Genomic DNA, 16,024 nt, shown 5'->3' on the forward strand with positions numbered 1-16,024 from the left:
GAAAAGCATGAAATAGAGAACGGCAGGGGGGCGGGGACTGAGGGCTGCCCTGTGTGATTGGAGAGTACAGACATGAGCATATCAGGTATTTTAGGTAAAGGCAGGACTCTGTGAGTCAGAGCAATGGTAGAAGGCTGCAGGGAAATACCAGGCCGGGGCCCGGTGTTGAAGGATCCTGATATTTTCACAGGCAGAAAGGGGTGGAAGACACTGGAGGCTGAGGGAGTAATGGGAACTCAAGCTCCGAACTGCAAGACCACGATCAAGAGGGGCCTATTCTTATTGAGAGACTACAAAATGCAATCCCAGATTTAGTTACTCATTGACCATCCAGGAACTGAATAAAAGTGCCCTCTATCTTATACTCTATATCAGTCTCTAAAACTAGAATAAGAATATATATTATTGTAGTTGGCAGTGGGGAGTCACTACAGGTTACTTTAAGGGATGGATTTTTCATTCATCCTCACACAGTTCCTAGCCGGCCCCTCTGTGGTCAGTGACATGAAATTGTATATAGCCTAGGGCTATGAATTAGAGTAATGTCAGCCAGCCCAAGAGGGGATCCCATGTCTGTCCCAGACAGAAGGCATGTAATTTGCTGAGAGTCTATCAGTCTATCAGTGGGTGACTTGTGACAGATGCCAAGGTAGCAACGGTCAAGCCCCTATCCTAACACTACCACCTCCCTCTCGAGTCTCACCTCAATCATCACCCAGAGCCTCTTTATCTTCTTCCCATGGTCCTTCATTCCACCCTGCCCTCTTGGCTTCTTTCCCTGAGCTGGAGAGGAAAGGCCAAGAATTAGATGAGCATCTTGGCCTGAATGAATCTCATACCTACTGCAGGGAGCCTAGGCCTGCTGCGATCCAGCATCCAGAAAGCTCCAGGGTGAGATAGGGTCTGCCCACAGAGAAGCAACCCCAGGAAAGCCTGCTTGTTCTGAGACACACGGAGGCCTTGACCTGATGGGACATGAGCTTCTACACGTCCTGTTTGCCCCTGCCTCAGCCTGCCTGAAACTCAGCACTGAGCAGGTGCAGGTTACCATTGAATACCACTGATTGATGCATCTGTTGGTTGGTTGGCAGCGTATCCCTAAAATTCAGCTCATATTTCTTTTCTATGTATTTTTCTTATCTTGTTCTGTTGGTGATAAGTGCTTGAAATGTTGAGTCTAGTCTCCTATTTCCTTTGTCAAAAAAGCACCAATCACGTGTCTTCCCTTCTCTTGGTGTCAGATAAACATTACGGACTGATGGGCCCATCTTGTGGGTTGTGATTTGCCACCTGTAGTGAATTGAGCTCCAGGGATACCAGGTTCAGTTCACAGAGTGCTACACAAGTATCTGTGACTAATCGCCCCTCGCCAGTGCCTGAGAGCACCGCGGTTTGCTCTGCTTCTCATTTGGTTCTCAAGTGCGTGTACTGGTTTTGTTTTAATGGTTTCCAGAAACATAGTGGCCGTGGACTTAATGAAAACTGGAGGAAGGAGAGTCACTTCCTGGCAGATTTAAGATTTCAAAACTGTTTCTAAGAGGCTGAACCTAGAGAGAGAGAGAGAGGAGAGGACCTTTTTGAATATGTTATGGGGTGGGGAGGGGGATTAATTGACTCCCTAAGGCACCAAGGAAGCTCTTATTTAAGAGTAAGACCCTAGAATGGGGCAGAAGGCATGATGTGGTCCCGGGTACAGGGCTGAGAGTCACAGAGAGTGTGCGAGGAAACTCAGGCTCTGCCTAGAGGGGACCTGGGAGGCCCTGGGGTACCTGCCTCCTTCTCATCTATCTTTCTCATTTGACTCATCATCTAGTATTCCAGGGAGCTGGCTTCTTGCAGATCAGTAAGAACATATATAGAGTCATATTCCCTCTTTCCCTTTCTCTCACTCTCTCACTCTCCTCCATGTCTGTGGTTTCCTTTCTACATAAGTGTTTCATGCTTTCCAATTCATTGATCTCCTAGTGCCTGCACCTTGACCCAGAATGTGGTGGGTGATGAAGGGGAAAGCTGAGGCTGGAAGATTCCTATCCTAGAGACAGGAGTTTGGAAATAGACAGAAGTACATGCCTGGAGAGTGTTGTGAGGCCTCCGTGCTCCAAATGCCCATGTTTTCTAGGCAGTAACATCTTCAATTCGATGGGTCATGAATATCGCTGGTGGCCAAACCCAGAAGGGGAGGACTGAGAGGGTTCAGCCTCCATTTAGTAGGAATGGTCTGGTTGAAAGTTTTGTGAAAGTAACAGCGGTGACTTACTCAGGCCAAACCTGGGACATTTCATGCCGCAAAGTTATGTTGGCAGCTATCAGCCTGAGTATTTCTTTACATTCTGGATTTCTCAAGCGCTGTGCTGTTTGAGCAGAAAGTGGTCAGGAAGAGAGTCATCCTGATCCTCTAGCATTAGAAGGAGGCTGATTTCCAGTGTGCCATCACAGAACCAGCAGGCAGTGTATGGTAGGTGCTGCAAGACTCCTGTCTGGCTGGGGTGCTCCACTGGCCATGGTTCCTGCCCAGACCCCACCAGCAATCTGGTAGGAATGGTCAGTGGTACACTGTGCCCAGCAAAACTTGGAAACATCTGCTCACAAGGTGGATATAGTAGACCTTGCAGAAAGTCCAAGCACTTTACATGGGGACCAGACCAGACCCTGGGGCCAGTCTTCTCCACATGATGTCATACCATGCCAATGTTATTGCTCCCTGGGTCCTTTAGAGGAAAGGAAGGATACCATCTCTACCTATGAAACATCCTCTACATCATTAAACTCCATTTCTCTACCCTGACTACATCACCTCTGCCCCTGTCCTTGATTTTCTCTGTCATCACCAACATCAGGCTCATTGTGGGTATTTTAGTGGCTTTTTCATCACTATGACCAAAAGACCTGACAAGAACAACATAGAGAGGAAAAGTTTATTTTGACTCATGGTTTCTGAGGTTCATTCCACGGTCTGCCAACTCCATACTTCTGGGCCCAAAATGAGGGCATGGTGGTGGAAAGCAGCTCAGAATATGACAGCCAGGAAGCAGAGACGGCTCTGCTCACCAGAAACAAAATATAAATCCCAAAGGCAGGCCCCCAGTGACCTACCCCTTCAGCCACACCCAATCTGCCTATAGTTAACCACCCAGTTAATTTATATCATTGGTTTAATGCACTGATTTGGTTAAATCTCTCGTAGCCTAATCATTTCAACTCTGAATGTTCTTGTCTCACATATGGGTTTTTGAAGCACACCTCATATCTAAACCATGATAGTGTACCTTTGGAGGGATCCTCAATTGTAGGTATAATAATTGGATGTCAGTTCATTCATGGAATTGATGGAAAGGCAACCAAATTCAAAACTTTGTGAACAACTAAGTTTCCTGTTCATTAACATTCAGAAGAAGCTATTCATAGGTCCCAAAGCACAATGAACTCAGTATTAGGTAAACTTCCCAATGGGAAGGAGTGAGCTAGTGATGGAAGTTCCAAAGATTGCCAGATGGAACGCAAGGAAGGCAATGGGAATTAGTTGGCTTTCAAGATATTTCTGTTAATCGATATCACCCAGTGAAATGCCTCTCTCCATTCAGCTTATTTACTTTTCTCTCTGTCCATCAGGGTGATCTCCACTCCCATCTCATGTGATGCTCTTGTGTGAGTGTTGGTGGGACACACAGGGTGGTCCTTGTTCAGATAGTTCTCCATCTGACCACATGTCATCAGTGGTAGCCAGACTCCAAGATGGCCCCCACCGGTCCCTTCCTCCTGGTATTCACACTCTTGTGTAGGCCCCTTCCACACCATAACAAGGTTGGTCTCTGTGACTGATAGGATAAGGCAGATTAGGTTACAGAAGACACTGTGGCTGCTGTCTTAGCTGCCCTCACTCACTCTCTTGGATCACTAACTCTGGGGGAAGCCATTTGCCATGTCATAAATGCCCACATAGCAATGAACTGAAGCGTCTTCCAAGGGTCACGTGAGTGAACCTAGAAGTGGGTGTCCCAGCCCCCATCAAGTCTTCAGATGATTTGTAGTCTCATTTGATAGCTTAGAAAACCTAGGCTAGAATCACTCTGCTAAGGTGCTCCTAGACTCCTGATCCAGAGGAGTGTGTGAGTTAAGAGTTTCCATGACTAGGATTCCCCAATCATTTGTTAAGCTGCAGTGGATAATTAATACACTGTCCCATCCTATAACTCTCCTTGGTTCTTCATACAAACAGATCCTTAGCAGGGTCATCCTAGAAATGCCTGAGCTACTCAGTGCTGCCCAAACACTGAGACCCCCACACCATAATCTCTCTCTCTCTCTCTCTCTCTCTCTCTCACACACACACACACACACACACACACACACACACACTACCAGCTTCAGTTTTGGAATGGTTATTTCTACATTCTCAGGATAGGTAAGGAGGAAGAGCAGTTACCCTCTCCATTGATCAGACTTCTTTTTTTTTTCATTCCCATTATAAAAATCTTGCACACTAAGGAGATAGACATTTACTTTGCCCAAGGGGTTGATGTTTCTCATAAATCAGTGCCTGCATTTTGTTGAAAAGTGAATATAGGAATGGTGTGTGAGTGTGTGTGTGTGTGTGTGTGTGTACACCGAGTAAAGATCGAGGCTTTTAAAAGCTACACCTGATGTGAAATTAAGGGAGTGTAGGGTGCAAAAGATGTTTTGTGGAGAAAATTAACTCTGGACTGGGTATTCCTCATCACCTGACAGACACTTGCTGTCAAGTTGGGCTTCAATGTGTGATCATCCTGCCTCAGTGTCCCACGTAGAGAGGATACAGCCTTTTCTGGTTTGTGTGTGAGGTGTCCCCCACCCAGGCTCCTGTGCTAGGGCAGGAATATTCAGAAGTGGAGCAGTGGGACTGGGAGAGCTGTAATCTTATCAGTCCTTCCTTCATTGAATGGACTGATTGACTGACTACTGTAGGCAGGTGGGGCATGGCTGGAGGAGGTGGGTCACTGGGGTATGACCTGGGAGGGTGCTTCATCCCTGTGACCTTGCCCCACCTTCTTTCTCTGTCTCTGCCTCTGCCTCTTTGCTGCCTGGTGGTGAGCAGCTTTCCCATGCTGGGCTCCCCCATCATAGGCTGCCTCACCTCAGGCCAGAGCAATTGAATCAGCCATCTATGGTCTGAGACCTCTGAACCCCTGACCCCCCAGGTAAACTTTTCCTCCTCTATGTTGTTCTTGTCAGGTGTCTTGGCTGTAGTGATGGAAAAGCTCATTAAAACACTACCATACACCACCACTCCCAGTTTGACAAACCTACTTTTGTGTGTGCGTGTGTGTGTGTGTGTGTGTGTGTGTAGGGGAAGTGAACCAGGTCCTTGTGCATGGTGGAGAATCACTCTTAAGGTACATATCCTATCCCTAGGGTTGGAGCCTCATGCCCTAATTGCCTCCTGAAGTCCCACCTTTCAATGCTGTTATGTTGAGGCTGAAGCATCAACAGGAATTTTGGAGAGACACGTACATTCCAACCACAGCACCGGATAAACAAGACCCCAGGGAGTTGGTCCCCACTAGATGTGCCCTGTGGGTGGGGAGTCCCTCAGCTTGACCCGAAGGACACTGGATTAGGAACTCAGATCTCCATGAAGGCAGAAAGATCTCTGATAAAGTAAATTCGTGACAATTGTAAAAGCTGGTGCCACTTTTGTTTTCTACAAATTGCAAGAGAATAATATAGCAGAAAACCCCAACTGTATTCTATGGTATTGAACACACAGTGTGTCTGCATATAACATTGTGACATCAGCAGCTGAGGGGGCGGGGATGGAGAGGCACAGCAGCAGCATTCGCTACACTACTAAAGTTCCCCTGCTGCAGATTCGCACTAGGGTGGTGTCCCTTTCTCGTGTTAAATGGAACCCCCCAATGGGAACCACAAAGATGTAACTTGAGGACGTACCCACACTCAGAGGTACAAGAGTGAAAATGTTTCACCACAAATATCAACTAAACAGGTGAGAAGATAGTCATAGAACGACATAAGTCACACTGAATCAAAACTTGCCCTGCTGTCCTTATAAGGTAACACAAGCCAGGCAGAACCAGGGGCTCACCCTAGCCCCTTATGACCCCATCATAGGTAATTTCATCATAATAATGCCACTTCTGCAAGGTATGGAGTTTTGAACCTACACATGTCTCTGAGGAATATGATTCAACCCATAACACTCCCTGGTCCTACCTATTTGAGAGTTTGTAGCGATAGGTGTTGACTTTGGTTGTATAATTATTCTACGTCAATCCATACCATCATATTGTCTTTCTCGGCTTGTCCATAAAGTGCCTGATGTAGAAATATTTGTATCTATATTCACAATGGACTTGGGTCTGTCGGTTTTGGGTTTCTTTCATGGTTTTATTCTGGCACCATCTTTTCTAGTTTCATGGCCCCATAAAACCTGCTTCATGAAATACATTGTGAATTGTTCCCCATTCTTCTACTTCCTGGAAATCTTTGTATACAGTTGGTATTAATGCTTCTTCCAATGTGGTAGAATTCTCCAGTGATATCATGTACACCTGAAGATCTTTTAGGAGCTCTTCCTATGAGGAACTTAATTTCCCTGATGGCCACCCAGCCATCTAAATGTCCATGTTCTTATGGTAACTCCTGCTTCTCCAGAATCGTCCATTTCATTCACATTGTACAGGTTTGTAGAGTGTCACTGATATTAGTCTTCATGTTTATTTTTTTTCTCCTTGTGCTGGTTTTGGGTTTATTTTGATCATCATTTTCTGTTTCTGAAAGTAGAAGTTTAGATTATGGATTTGAGAACTTTCTATTTGTCTAACATAAGCATTTGATGCTATGAATCTCTAAGCAATGTTTTCACTGCATGCACAAACTTTGATATGATGTATTTTAATTTTTGTTCAGCTCCAGATATGTTCTCAGTTTTTCCTTTCAATGGTCAAAACATATCTTAAAGAGCTCAAAAGGAGAAAAATAACATCTTCTATTTACCCACATATTTGTTATTTGTTTTTTATTTTTCTCTTTATCCCTGATGCCCAAGTTCCTTCCAGCATCATTTTCTGTCTGTCTGAAGAACCACCAGTTATTTTTGTTAACAAGTCAGCTGGCTCTTAGCTTTGTTTTATATGAAGATATAATTATTTTTCCTTCCTTTCTGAAGATATATGAGATTTTGGTTTCCCTATGTTTTTCCTTTGTTAAAAGATGTTGCTTTGCTGCCTTCTGTCTTACCTAATTTCTGATAAGAATTCCACAGTCCTTTAAATGGTTCCATGTTTGCCAATACGGTATTGTTTTCTTCTGGTTGACTTCAAGTGTTTTCCTTAATCCCTGGTTTGTAAGTGATCCACGTGTCCGGGCATGGACTTTGGGTTTCTCCTACCAAAGTTTGCTAAGCTGGTTAAGTCTGTAGATTCATGTATTTCACCACATTTGGAAAATCAAGTCCTAATTGCTTTCTGTGGCATACTCTATCCTCTCATTTTGGATCCCTGATGACATTAACCCTAGACCATCTCCTAGTTCCTGAAGCTGTATTCATTAAAAATCAACAAACTTTCTTCTCTCCATTGTTTGCTTGGAGCAAACACTGTGGATCCATCTTCAGGTTCACTTCCATGGGGCTTCCCAGCACCCTACGCATGGTGGCCCTCAGGGCCGCCGTCTTGCTCTTACTGATCACTGAGACCTGCTTCTGTTCAGAGTCTGTGAAGATGTTTGTCACTTCTGGCTTTCTGGAATGCTACCCATAAACTCCTCTGAGTTGTGGAGTCGCGCTGACCCAAACATCCATCCCACTCTCCCTACAACTGACCTGAGGGTTTCTAACTCTTTATTTGGGCTCACTCCACTTTACAAACTTCAGTGTCCCTAGAACCCAAAGAAAAGAGCAATTCCACATGGGTGCACTTGGCTATGATGTCAGTAGCAACCCTGAGATGGTTTAACATCTCCAGTTCCTGAAGCCCATGTGCTCGCTCCCTAGGACCTCTAGCAGGATCCAAGTACAGAGGCTACATGGCATGTGATGAAGCACCCAGCCACTGCTGCAGGCAGGCCCACCTCTGCCCACTAGGCCCCCTCTCACTTCCCTGAACATGGGATTATGGGGATGATGCTACAGAACACTCTGGAATCTCCAATGCCTTTCCAGAGGTGTTTTCTCCAACAGCTACCACCCAGCCTCTCCACACACCTCAGGGAGGGGCCTAAAGACTGGGAAAGGGATACTTTCTGGCCAAAGCAATCTGCCCAAATGGAATCAAGTCTACAATGGCTCAAGGGGAGAATCTCTGCCTACACATGGTCAAGGAGAGCGAGTCCTCACCTGCATTGGCTCTAGGCAAGTGAGTCCCCATCTAAACTGGCTCAAGGTGCACGAGTATCAACCCTGAACAGGCACAGTGGCCCAGGACTTGGTCTGAGGTCTTGCCCTTCCCCAGAGGCCTCCCTCTTTGTTTTTGTTTTTGTTTTTTTCTCTCCATCTTGTTTTAAACATGACCTCTTTTATTTATTATTAATCTTTGGAATATCAATTTTATCTCATAATTTGTGGGAATAGAAGTTTATTCAAAACCATCTCTGCTATCCCAGAGAAGAGCAGGGCAGGGGGAAGAAATGGAGGCATTCCCACGTGCCTGGGTCCCTTCCTGCTGCTGTAACAAAGCTTCTTAGACTGGGTAATTTATTAACAATAGAAATCCACTTCCCACCCTTCTGGAGACTGGCAAGTCCAAGGTCAAGTGTCTGGTTGCTGTAACCTCACATGACGGCCTCCAGCTACCCTGGTTCACTGACACATATGGGCATCTCCAGGTCCTCAGGAAAACTGCCAGGCCTCGCAGCCTTCAGATTGCTAGCACTTCACACTCTCTCATTCTCATTTTTTCTCAAATTTGACTTTGTATGGGGCACTGTATCCATTCTACCCTAAGGAGCAGCTACAAAGGCTTCAGGCAAACTTTACCTTCTTTAGTCATCCTGGGGCCGGGGGAGTCAGAAATTCAGAGCCACAGTGGATCAGGCCCTCTTCAGCCTCAGGAAGTTAGGATTACGTCAGCTTTCCCATCACCCTCCTGCCCAGGAGAGAGCCACTGATGTGCCTGTCCCTTTCTGAAGGAGTACTCAGGGTCACAGCCCAGCCTTTAACAGGTTCAGCTTCCTTCCGGGGAGTCAGGTCCAGAGACACCTAAACCTCCCACAGGCAGAGAAACAGGGAAATGGATCAAACCCTCTAGTTTCTCAAAGCAAGAGGCAAGTTCCCTTTCATACATGGGTGAAAATATCAGGCCCTGAGCTCAGAAGGCCAGGAGGCCACAGCTCACTCACTTATGACACTGGTCATCAGGAAGATGATGCTTGGGTCAGAGGGGCCTCTGGGCCCTGCTGTCCAAGTGCTTGTTATTTCTCTTTAGAGACCTGCCCCTAAGGACACAAAGGAACTGATCATCTCTGTACACCATTCCCAAGTCACTTCTTGTGTGTTTTCCGTCTCCGCAAATAGACATGAGTGATCTGAAGACAGGCAATCAAAAGGATATTTATCTTCAATGAGCATCTCCTCTCAAATGCTCATTTTGGCTCATATGTACCAAATCCTGTGGTATTTAGTCCCAACACATCTTGTCAGTCAGCTTTACATTGCTATGATAAAATACCTGAAATAAATAACGTAAAAAGGGAGGAAAGATGTATTTTGGCTCATGGCTTCAGAGTTTGACCCTGTTGCTTTGGGCCTGTGGCAAGGCACCACAGCCTGGTGGGAGCCAGTGGTGGATCAAAGCTATCACCTCATGTGGGCCAGGAAGCAAAGAAAGGGAGAGGGCAAAGGGACTGAGGTTCCAACCTCCCCTTTAAATGCACATACCCAGTGACCTAATTTTCTCTCACTAGGTCCCACCTCCTAAAAGTTTTACCATGTCCAATAGTATAACCTGCTGAGGACCAAACCTATCACTCATGGCCTTTGGGGTGCATTTATGATCCAAACCATAACATCCTTTGGAGAAATCATTTGCTACATGATTGTGTTAGTTTGTGTGTGTGTGTGTGTGTGTGTGTGTATGAGAGAGAGAGAGAGAGACTGCAATGGATTTTTTTTTTCAACAAAGAAACACCGAGGTCTTGGGTAAGCTACTAATGATCTTTATACCTTAGTTTCCTCTTTTGAGAGAATTAAATGAGATACTGTGTATATATTGGTTAGGACTAGGTTTGTCTAGGACAGAAAACCCCCTACAGCAATATAGAGATTTAGTGTCATGTGGTAGTCTCCAGGGTGCTGGGAGACTAGGATACCTGTCTTGCTTTTCTTCTTTCTGCTGATTCTTTTTAGCAGCTATACATACCACTTCTACTTATGTCCCATTGGTCAAAAACATGCCAGGGTATGTTCTCCACTGGATTTGACCATGTGCCCTGCTGAAATCGGGGTGTCTCTTGCTGAGGAAGAAAAGGAAGATGGTGCTGCACAGATAGCTCAGTGGTGGAGAGTTGCGTAGCATATGCAATGCCCTGGGTTCAATCCCCAGAACCACACACACACAAAAGAGGACAGATATTGGGGGTCAGCTAGTAGTCTGTCATAGTGCGTCAAGCATGGTGACTAGTGTCTGGCATGCAGTCTGTGCTTACTGTAGTGCTGTTGTTATAAACAAATACACAGTATTTTCTGGAAATCCTATAACCACACTATCAAACACTGGGACCTTTTTTCCCTAACATGGATGTATCTTTCATTTCTTTTTGGCACATGTCCCCATGCTGAGCACACACCAGGGCACTTCACAGTTCTAGGCTGCACGTTGGGGGTTCTAAGAGCAGAGCAGGGATTTTTCTGGGTTTCTCCAGGTGAAGCCCTTGGAGTGAGTGCTGGGGTCAGGGGTGAGAGGTCAGAGCATTTCAGTGCAGCTCTGCAGGTGACCACAGGGTCCTGCCATGACCCCATTCCTTGCATCAAAGAAAGATATCAAAATTTGAAGTGCAAAAGGATCAAACGTGGCTTATTCCTCTCCCTAGGTTCTCAGAGACGGAGGCTCATCCCAGCATTGTCCCTCGATACCTCCTCCCCTGTGAGAAAACCCACCACCAGCACAGGGGTCCGCTGGGTGGATGGCCCCTTGCGGAGCACCCAGAGGGGCCTCGGGGAACCCTTTGAGATCAAGGTCTATGAAATCGACGATGTGGAGCGCCTGCAGCGGCGACGTGGTGGCGCCAGCAAGGTGAGTCCATTTCCTGGAGTGGGGGCGGTTACCCATGGGTCCTGCCCTGAGAAGGGACCTGCTTCTGTTGTGGGCAGGTGGGTGACAGTGGGCCCATAAAGTGGGATAGACACTTTGGAGGGAACTCTGTGTCCTCTCCTGAAATGCCTTAATGCTGGGGGACACAGTGGTCTGGGGGGCTTTTCTGGCTCCTTGTCTTGAGGTTTCATACTCATGCAGACCAGCATTTGCCCAGTTGGAACACCATCTGCTTTCTACATTTAAGAACAGCCTGCGACAGTCTCCCCCATGGCTGAGCTGTCTGGTTTATCAAGGAAGAAATCCCACTGAGGTCTCTGAAGTCCCTCCCAGACTTCCCAGGGACCAGCTCCTTTCTCATGGACGGTCTTTAGAAGTGTTCCGCTCTAGAAGAGGTCATGTGGACTGGACAGGAGCAGAAGGATCTCTTTTCTTTTCTCTACACTGCCCCTCTCCTTCTCCGTCGCTGTGCAGGAGGTCATGTGCTTTAACGCAAAACTGAAAATTCTGGAGCATCGCCAGCAGAGGATCGCAGAGGTCAGAGCCAAGTACGAGTGGCTGATGAAGGAGCTGGAAATGACCAAACAGTACCTGATGCTGGACCCCAACAAGTGGCTCCGTGAATGTAAGGCCCATGGTTCATTTCTATCACGGTGGCTAACAGGTTCCCCAGTGACAGAGGCCTGGCACCTAACCCAGGGTGACCTCGGCACACTTCATCTAGGGGCAGATGGAGACGGTTGCTCTGAGTGAACAATCCTACTCTCCTGGGGCAGGTGGGAGGGGCTGGGAACAGCAAAGGAGCGGCGAATATTGCTCTTGCGAGATTATTTCTTATGTGTTTCAGTCCAAAGCACTTGAAAATGAGATTTTTTCCCCCCTGCATGTGGCAGATCACCCAGACATGAAGGCTGTATTACAAATTTCCTAGGCCACAAAATCACACTGCTTATCTAGCCTGAAATAGACATGAATTTATAGAGCTCTTGATAGGGTAGAATGTACGACCATAGTAAAGCCTCACGGAGGACCCAGAAAGCAAGAGGAGCAGCCTGGTGTTATTTCCATTTAATAGAAAGCCCCAGATGACAGTAACCATCTAATAATGATTCAGAGCAATTTTGTTCTCTTTGAGAGGCGGATTCAATTGTCTCTTATTTATTTGTTCCTAACCATTCCATTTAGTGCGAAATAAAACTTAAATCTGGTCCCAACTACTACATTGATGTGGGAAGCAATCCCACAATCTGGGGGATAAAATATGCTACTGTCATTAAAATTCTCTCCCTGTTTCCCATCTGGCTCTTTTCTCCAGCCCTCAGCTGCCTCTGTCCCCTCTCAACACACCCCTCCCCTGCATGTCCCCCTCTCCCAGTGTTCCATGGCAGCGAGGAGAGCCCACGAGTGAGGTCTGAGGCTTAGATTTGTGTGCCAGAGAAGCTGGTTTTTTTAAATATCGGGTAAAATGATTCTGGGTGAAAAAGAAAGTGCCAAGGTTTGTCAGATGCCCGGCTCTTCCCAGCGCCTGCCACTTGTGACAGGTTTCTTTTCCATATAAATGGAGTAGTACCATGTCCCCCGAGTACCTCAGTGGGTTCTCGTGACCATCCAATACAGAGAGCATCCTTTGCTTTGGGGATGCAGCATCTGTGGCTAGGCCCACAGTCCCACAAATACAGCCTGTGCCTGCAGACACGATACGGGAAATGAAATCCTCTATTAGAAATGTTCTTCCTTCAAAGGTATTTTTATCAAAGGTATTATGGGGCAGACAAGACAGAACATTAGCTAATGTCTGACCAGGGCACAAACATGGAGCCTAGTGCTTATTTCTCTCCCACCTGTGGCTGCCTTTTCTTTTTTTTTTTTTTCCCCATGAATCTCTGGACACTTTGAGATCCCAGGGCATCCCTTCAGACAGTTCCTTCATTTTTTTTTAAATATTTTTTTAGTTGTAGTTGGACACAATGTCTTTATTTATTTTTATGTGGTGCTAAGGATCGAACCCAGGGCCTCGCGCATGCTAGACGAGCGCTCCACCCCTGAGCCACAACCCCAGCCCCCACAGTCCCTTCATTTTTAACATTTTCATTAACATTTTATTTTTTAAGAGCTGTTTATGCCCAAGGCAGGCTTGAAAATGATCCTCGTCTTACAAAGCACATTTTTCTCCCAGGAAGGGAGCAGGCTTACACCTCAGTACACCTGTGTTTCAGATGCTTCCAAGAAACATCTGAAGACATTCATTCTTGCCTTCGTATATGTCAAGAATCAGGTATTTTTGATGCTAAGAAAGAGAATGAACAGAAGGCCACATGAAAGGAGAAGCACAGATTGTTTTTCTAAGATGAGTGGAAAATAAGAATGGGGGAAAAAATAAAAAACTATGGAGGCTGCATGCTGACTATTCCTGTTGGTGGCCAGCAGGGTTTGGCACAGAAATAGATGTGCTGGGTCCATTTTTATTTTTAATTTTTAGATCTGATGCTGCTTTTGAGGTGGTCCAGTGATGAGGTCTGAGGGGGTTATGGTGTAGTGAGGTATTGTTTCTTCAGTATTAGACGGGCATTCAGCCTGTTAGACTGGGTCTCCCTCCAGCTGTGGTCCTTATTAACTGTAACCTTGAGTGAGTGTCCTCACAGTCTCGCTCTCAGGGATGCCCTCTGTATAAAGCAGTCTGCTTCCGTTACAGTCCCTGATGGTTCTGTAGCATGACATGGTTTTCATATGTTTTCAGACCATGTTCACATTCGTTATCTCCTTTTTGATTTTATTCTTCTCAACAACTCAAGGTAGATAGGATAGGCAGGGTAGGAATTATTATGCTCATGTTCCTTTTAAGGACATGGCACCTGCAGAAGTTAAGGTCACAGAGCTAGTATGGAGCAGCTGGGAATCAAATGCAAGTCTCCTGCTTTGGATTCCACGGCCACTCCACCAGCCTTGGTTGTCGTCCCTGCTGTCCTCCCCATATGGGGACTCCTTGCAGCACCTCTGGAGCTAGTACCAGGCAGCCCACCCCTCTGCCCATCCACCATGGATATAGTAGGCAAACTGAGTCCAGGTGAGGTTGATCGCAGACACCTGCTCTTCAGAAACTGCAGGACTCAAACTTTTCACCCCCTGTAGGCCTGAGCGTCAGGCAAGGCATGCTGCTCCTAAGTGTCAGCTTATCTTCTGAGCTTAAGGAAGCTCACCTATCAATTTAGATCTATTTATCATATTTCCTGAATGATCATCAAGTTCATGAGACTGCCTAGGAAGACCGGAGACAGGTCAGGTTTCTCAGCCCGAGAGGTGGATACAAAGTGCTCATGAAGGAATATAAGGGAGAAACAGCCTTTATCTAAGGAGGCAGAGGGATTTGCCACTTTAGATCACAAGGGAGGGATTTGCCCCACACCAGCATCAAGATCTGCATTCTTCATGGTTAATGAAGAATAATGGCGTCATCTTTCACAGATGCTGTGGTGGAGATGGCCAGAGATGGGGGCAGCTAGACTTTTGCCTTATTTCTCAGAATAATCTCAACAAAATGTTAAAAGATCTAAAAACCGGTAACCAGTGTTTCAGTCCACTGGCTGAGAGGCCAAGGATTAGGTAGGAGGGATACCAAGGCCACTAGAGACAGGTGAAGAAATCAGATCTGGGGACAGAGGGGAAATTCAGGCAGCCCTGTGGTCTGGGCTGAGCAGATGGGATGGCTCTTCCCGCCTGCCGGAGTCTCCAGGCCCTTCCTCTTTTGCAGTCGACTTGGAGCAGGTGCTGGAGCTGGATTCCCTGGAGTACCTGGAGGCCCTGGAGTGTGTCACCGAGCGCCTGGAGAGCCGCGTCAACTTCTGCAAGGCCCATCTCATGATGATCACCTGCTTTGACATCACCTCCAGGCGCCGATAAGGAGCGGCAGATCCCCGGTCCACCAGTCCCCTTACTCCCCAGGGGGACGTCACCCTCCCCCAGGCCCTCTGTGCTGGCGGCACCCCAAAGACTATAGAATGAGGATGAAGGTTGGTGGCAAGTCTGGAGGCAGCGTTGAGCGGAAGGCGAGTTTTCTTTTGTTTTATGAAGTAGGGAAGGTGCAAACCCGAACACGTGGAAGGAGAGAATGATGGGAAGCCCAAGGGACGTCAGAGCCCCGTGAGACTGAAATAAAAGCACTTTGAGGAACTTAACTTGTTTGTACATAAGAACTGCTGGCAAAGAGACCTCTCTCTTGTCGTGCTTTCGTGAGGGGGAGGGTGGACGGAGGATTGCTGTGGAAAGCGAAAACAAAACACCCACGACAAGATGACCCAGGATGACGGATTAAGTGCCTTGCAAATCTTTATGATTACCCAAACATTTGTGTTCAACTCTTCTCGTGTACAGATGGTGCTAGTCAAGACGCAAACAACAAAACCCACAGAAGAGAAAATCCCACGCGTTTTTGAAATGTACTCATGGCTCGTTTTTCTCTTGGTGTTTTATCCTATTTCTGACTTGCTGTTTGTAAGTAAGTTGTGTTTGTAGAGCTATTTCCTAACCAGTATTGCATATGAATAAATGTTAACTGTCTTATATGATGATTCTGGTAAGGCCACTCGAACAGAACAGAGAGACTTTCATCCACACAAGCAAATGTGTGTTTCCAAAAAAAAAGGTTTGGAAAGGCAGGTGGTGCTCAGTGCCTCCTCCCACAAGCAGCAGGTCGGCCAGCAGACCCAGAGGGCGGCTGATCGTGGAGCAGCATGAGTGAACTTGAGCCATCAGGAGAGGAGACAGGGCTTGCATCTCTAAGGGAGAAG

At 46.6% G+C, this 16,024-nt stretch overlaps 1 protein-coding gene across 1 annotated transcript in view; it reads left to right on the forward strand.

Annotated features, from left to right (window-relative positions):
* Kif26b (kinesin family member 26B) overlaps nucleotides 1-15,799 on the forward strand; it is a 326,670-nt gene extending 310,871 nt beyond the window's left edge. Inside the window, exons 12-14 of the mRNA XM_071619670.1 lie at nucleotides 11,020-11,222; nucleotides 11,715-11,865; nucleotides 14,989-15,799. Of these exons, the coding sequence (XP_071475771.1) occupies nucleotides 11,020-11,222; nucleotides 11,715-11,865; nucleotides 14,989-15,137 (503 nt within the window). The 3' untranslated portion in view covers nucleotides 15,138-15,799. The remainder of the gene's footprint in view (nucleotides 1-11,019; nucleotides 11,223-11,714; nucleotides 11,866-14,988) is intronic.
* Nucleotides 15,800-16,024: the final 225 nt, after the last annotated feature.

This window comes from Marmota flaviventris, chromosome 12, assembly GCF_047511675.1.
Source record: "Marmota flaviventris isolate mMarFla1 chromosome 12, mMarFla1.hap1, whole genome shotgun sequence".
NCBI lineage: Eukaryota > Metazoa > Chordata > Mammalia > Rodentia > Sciuridae > Marmota > Marmota flaviventris.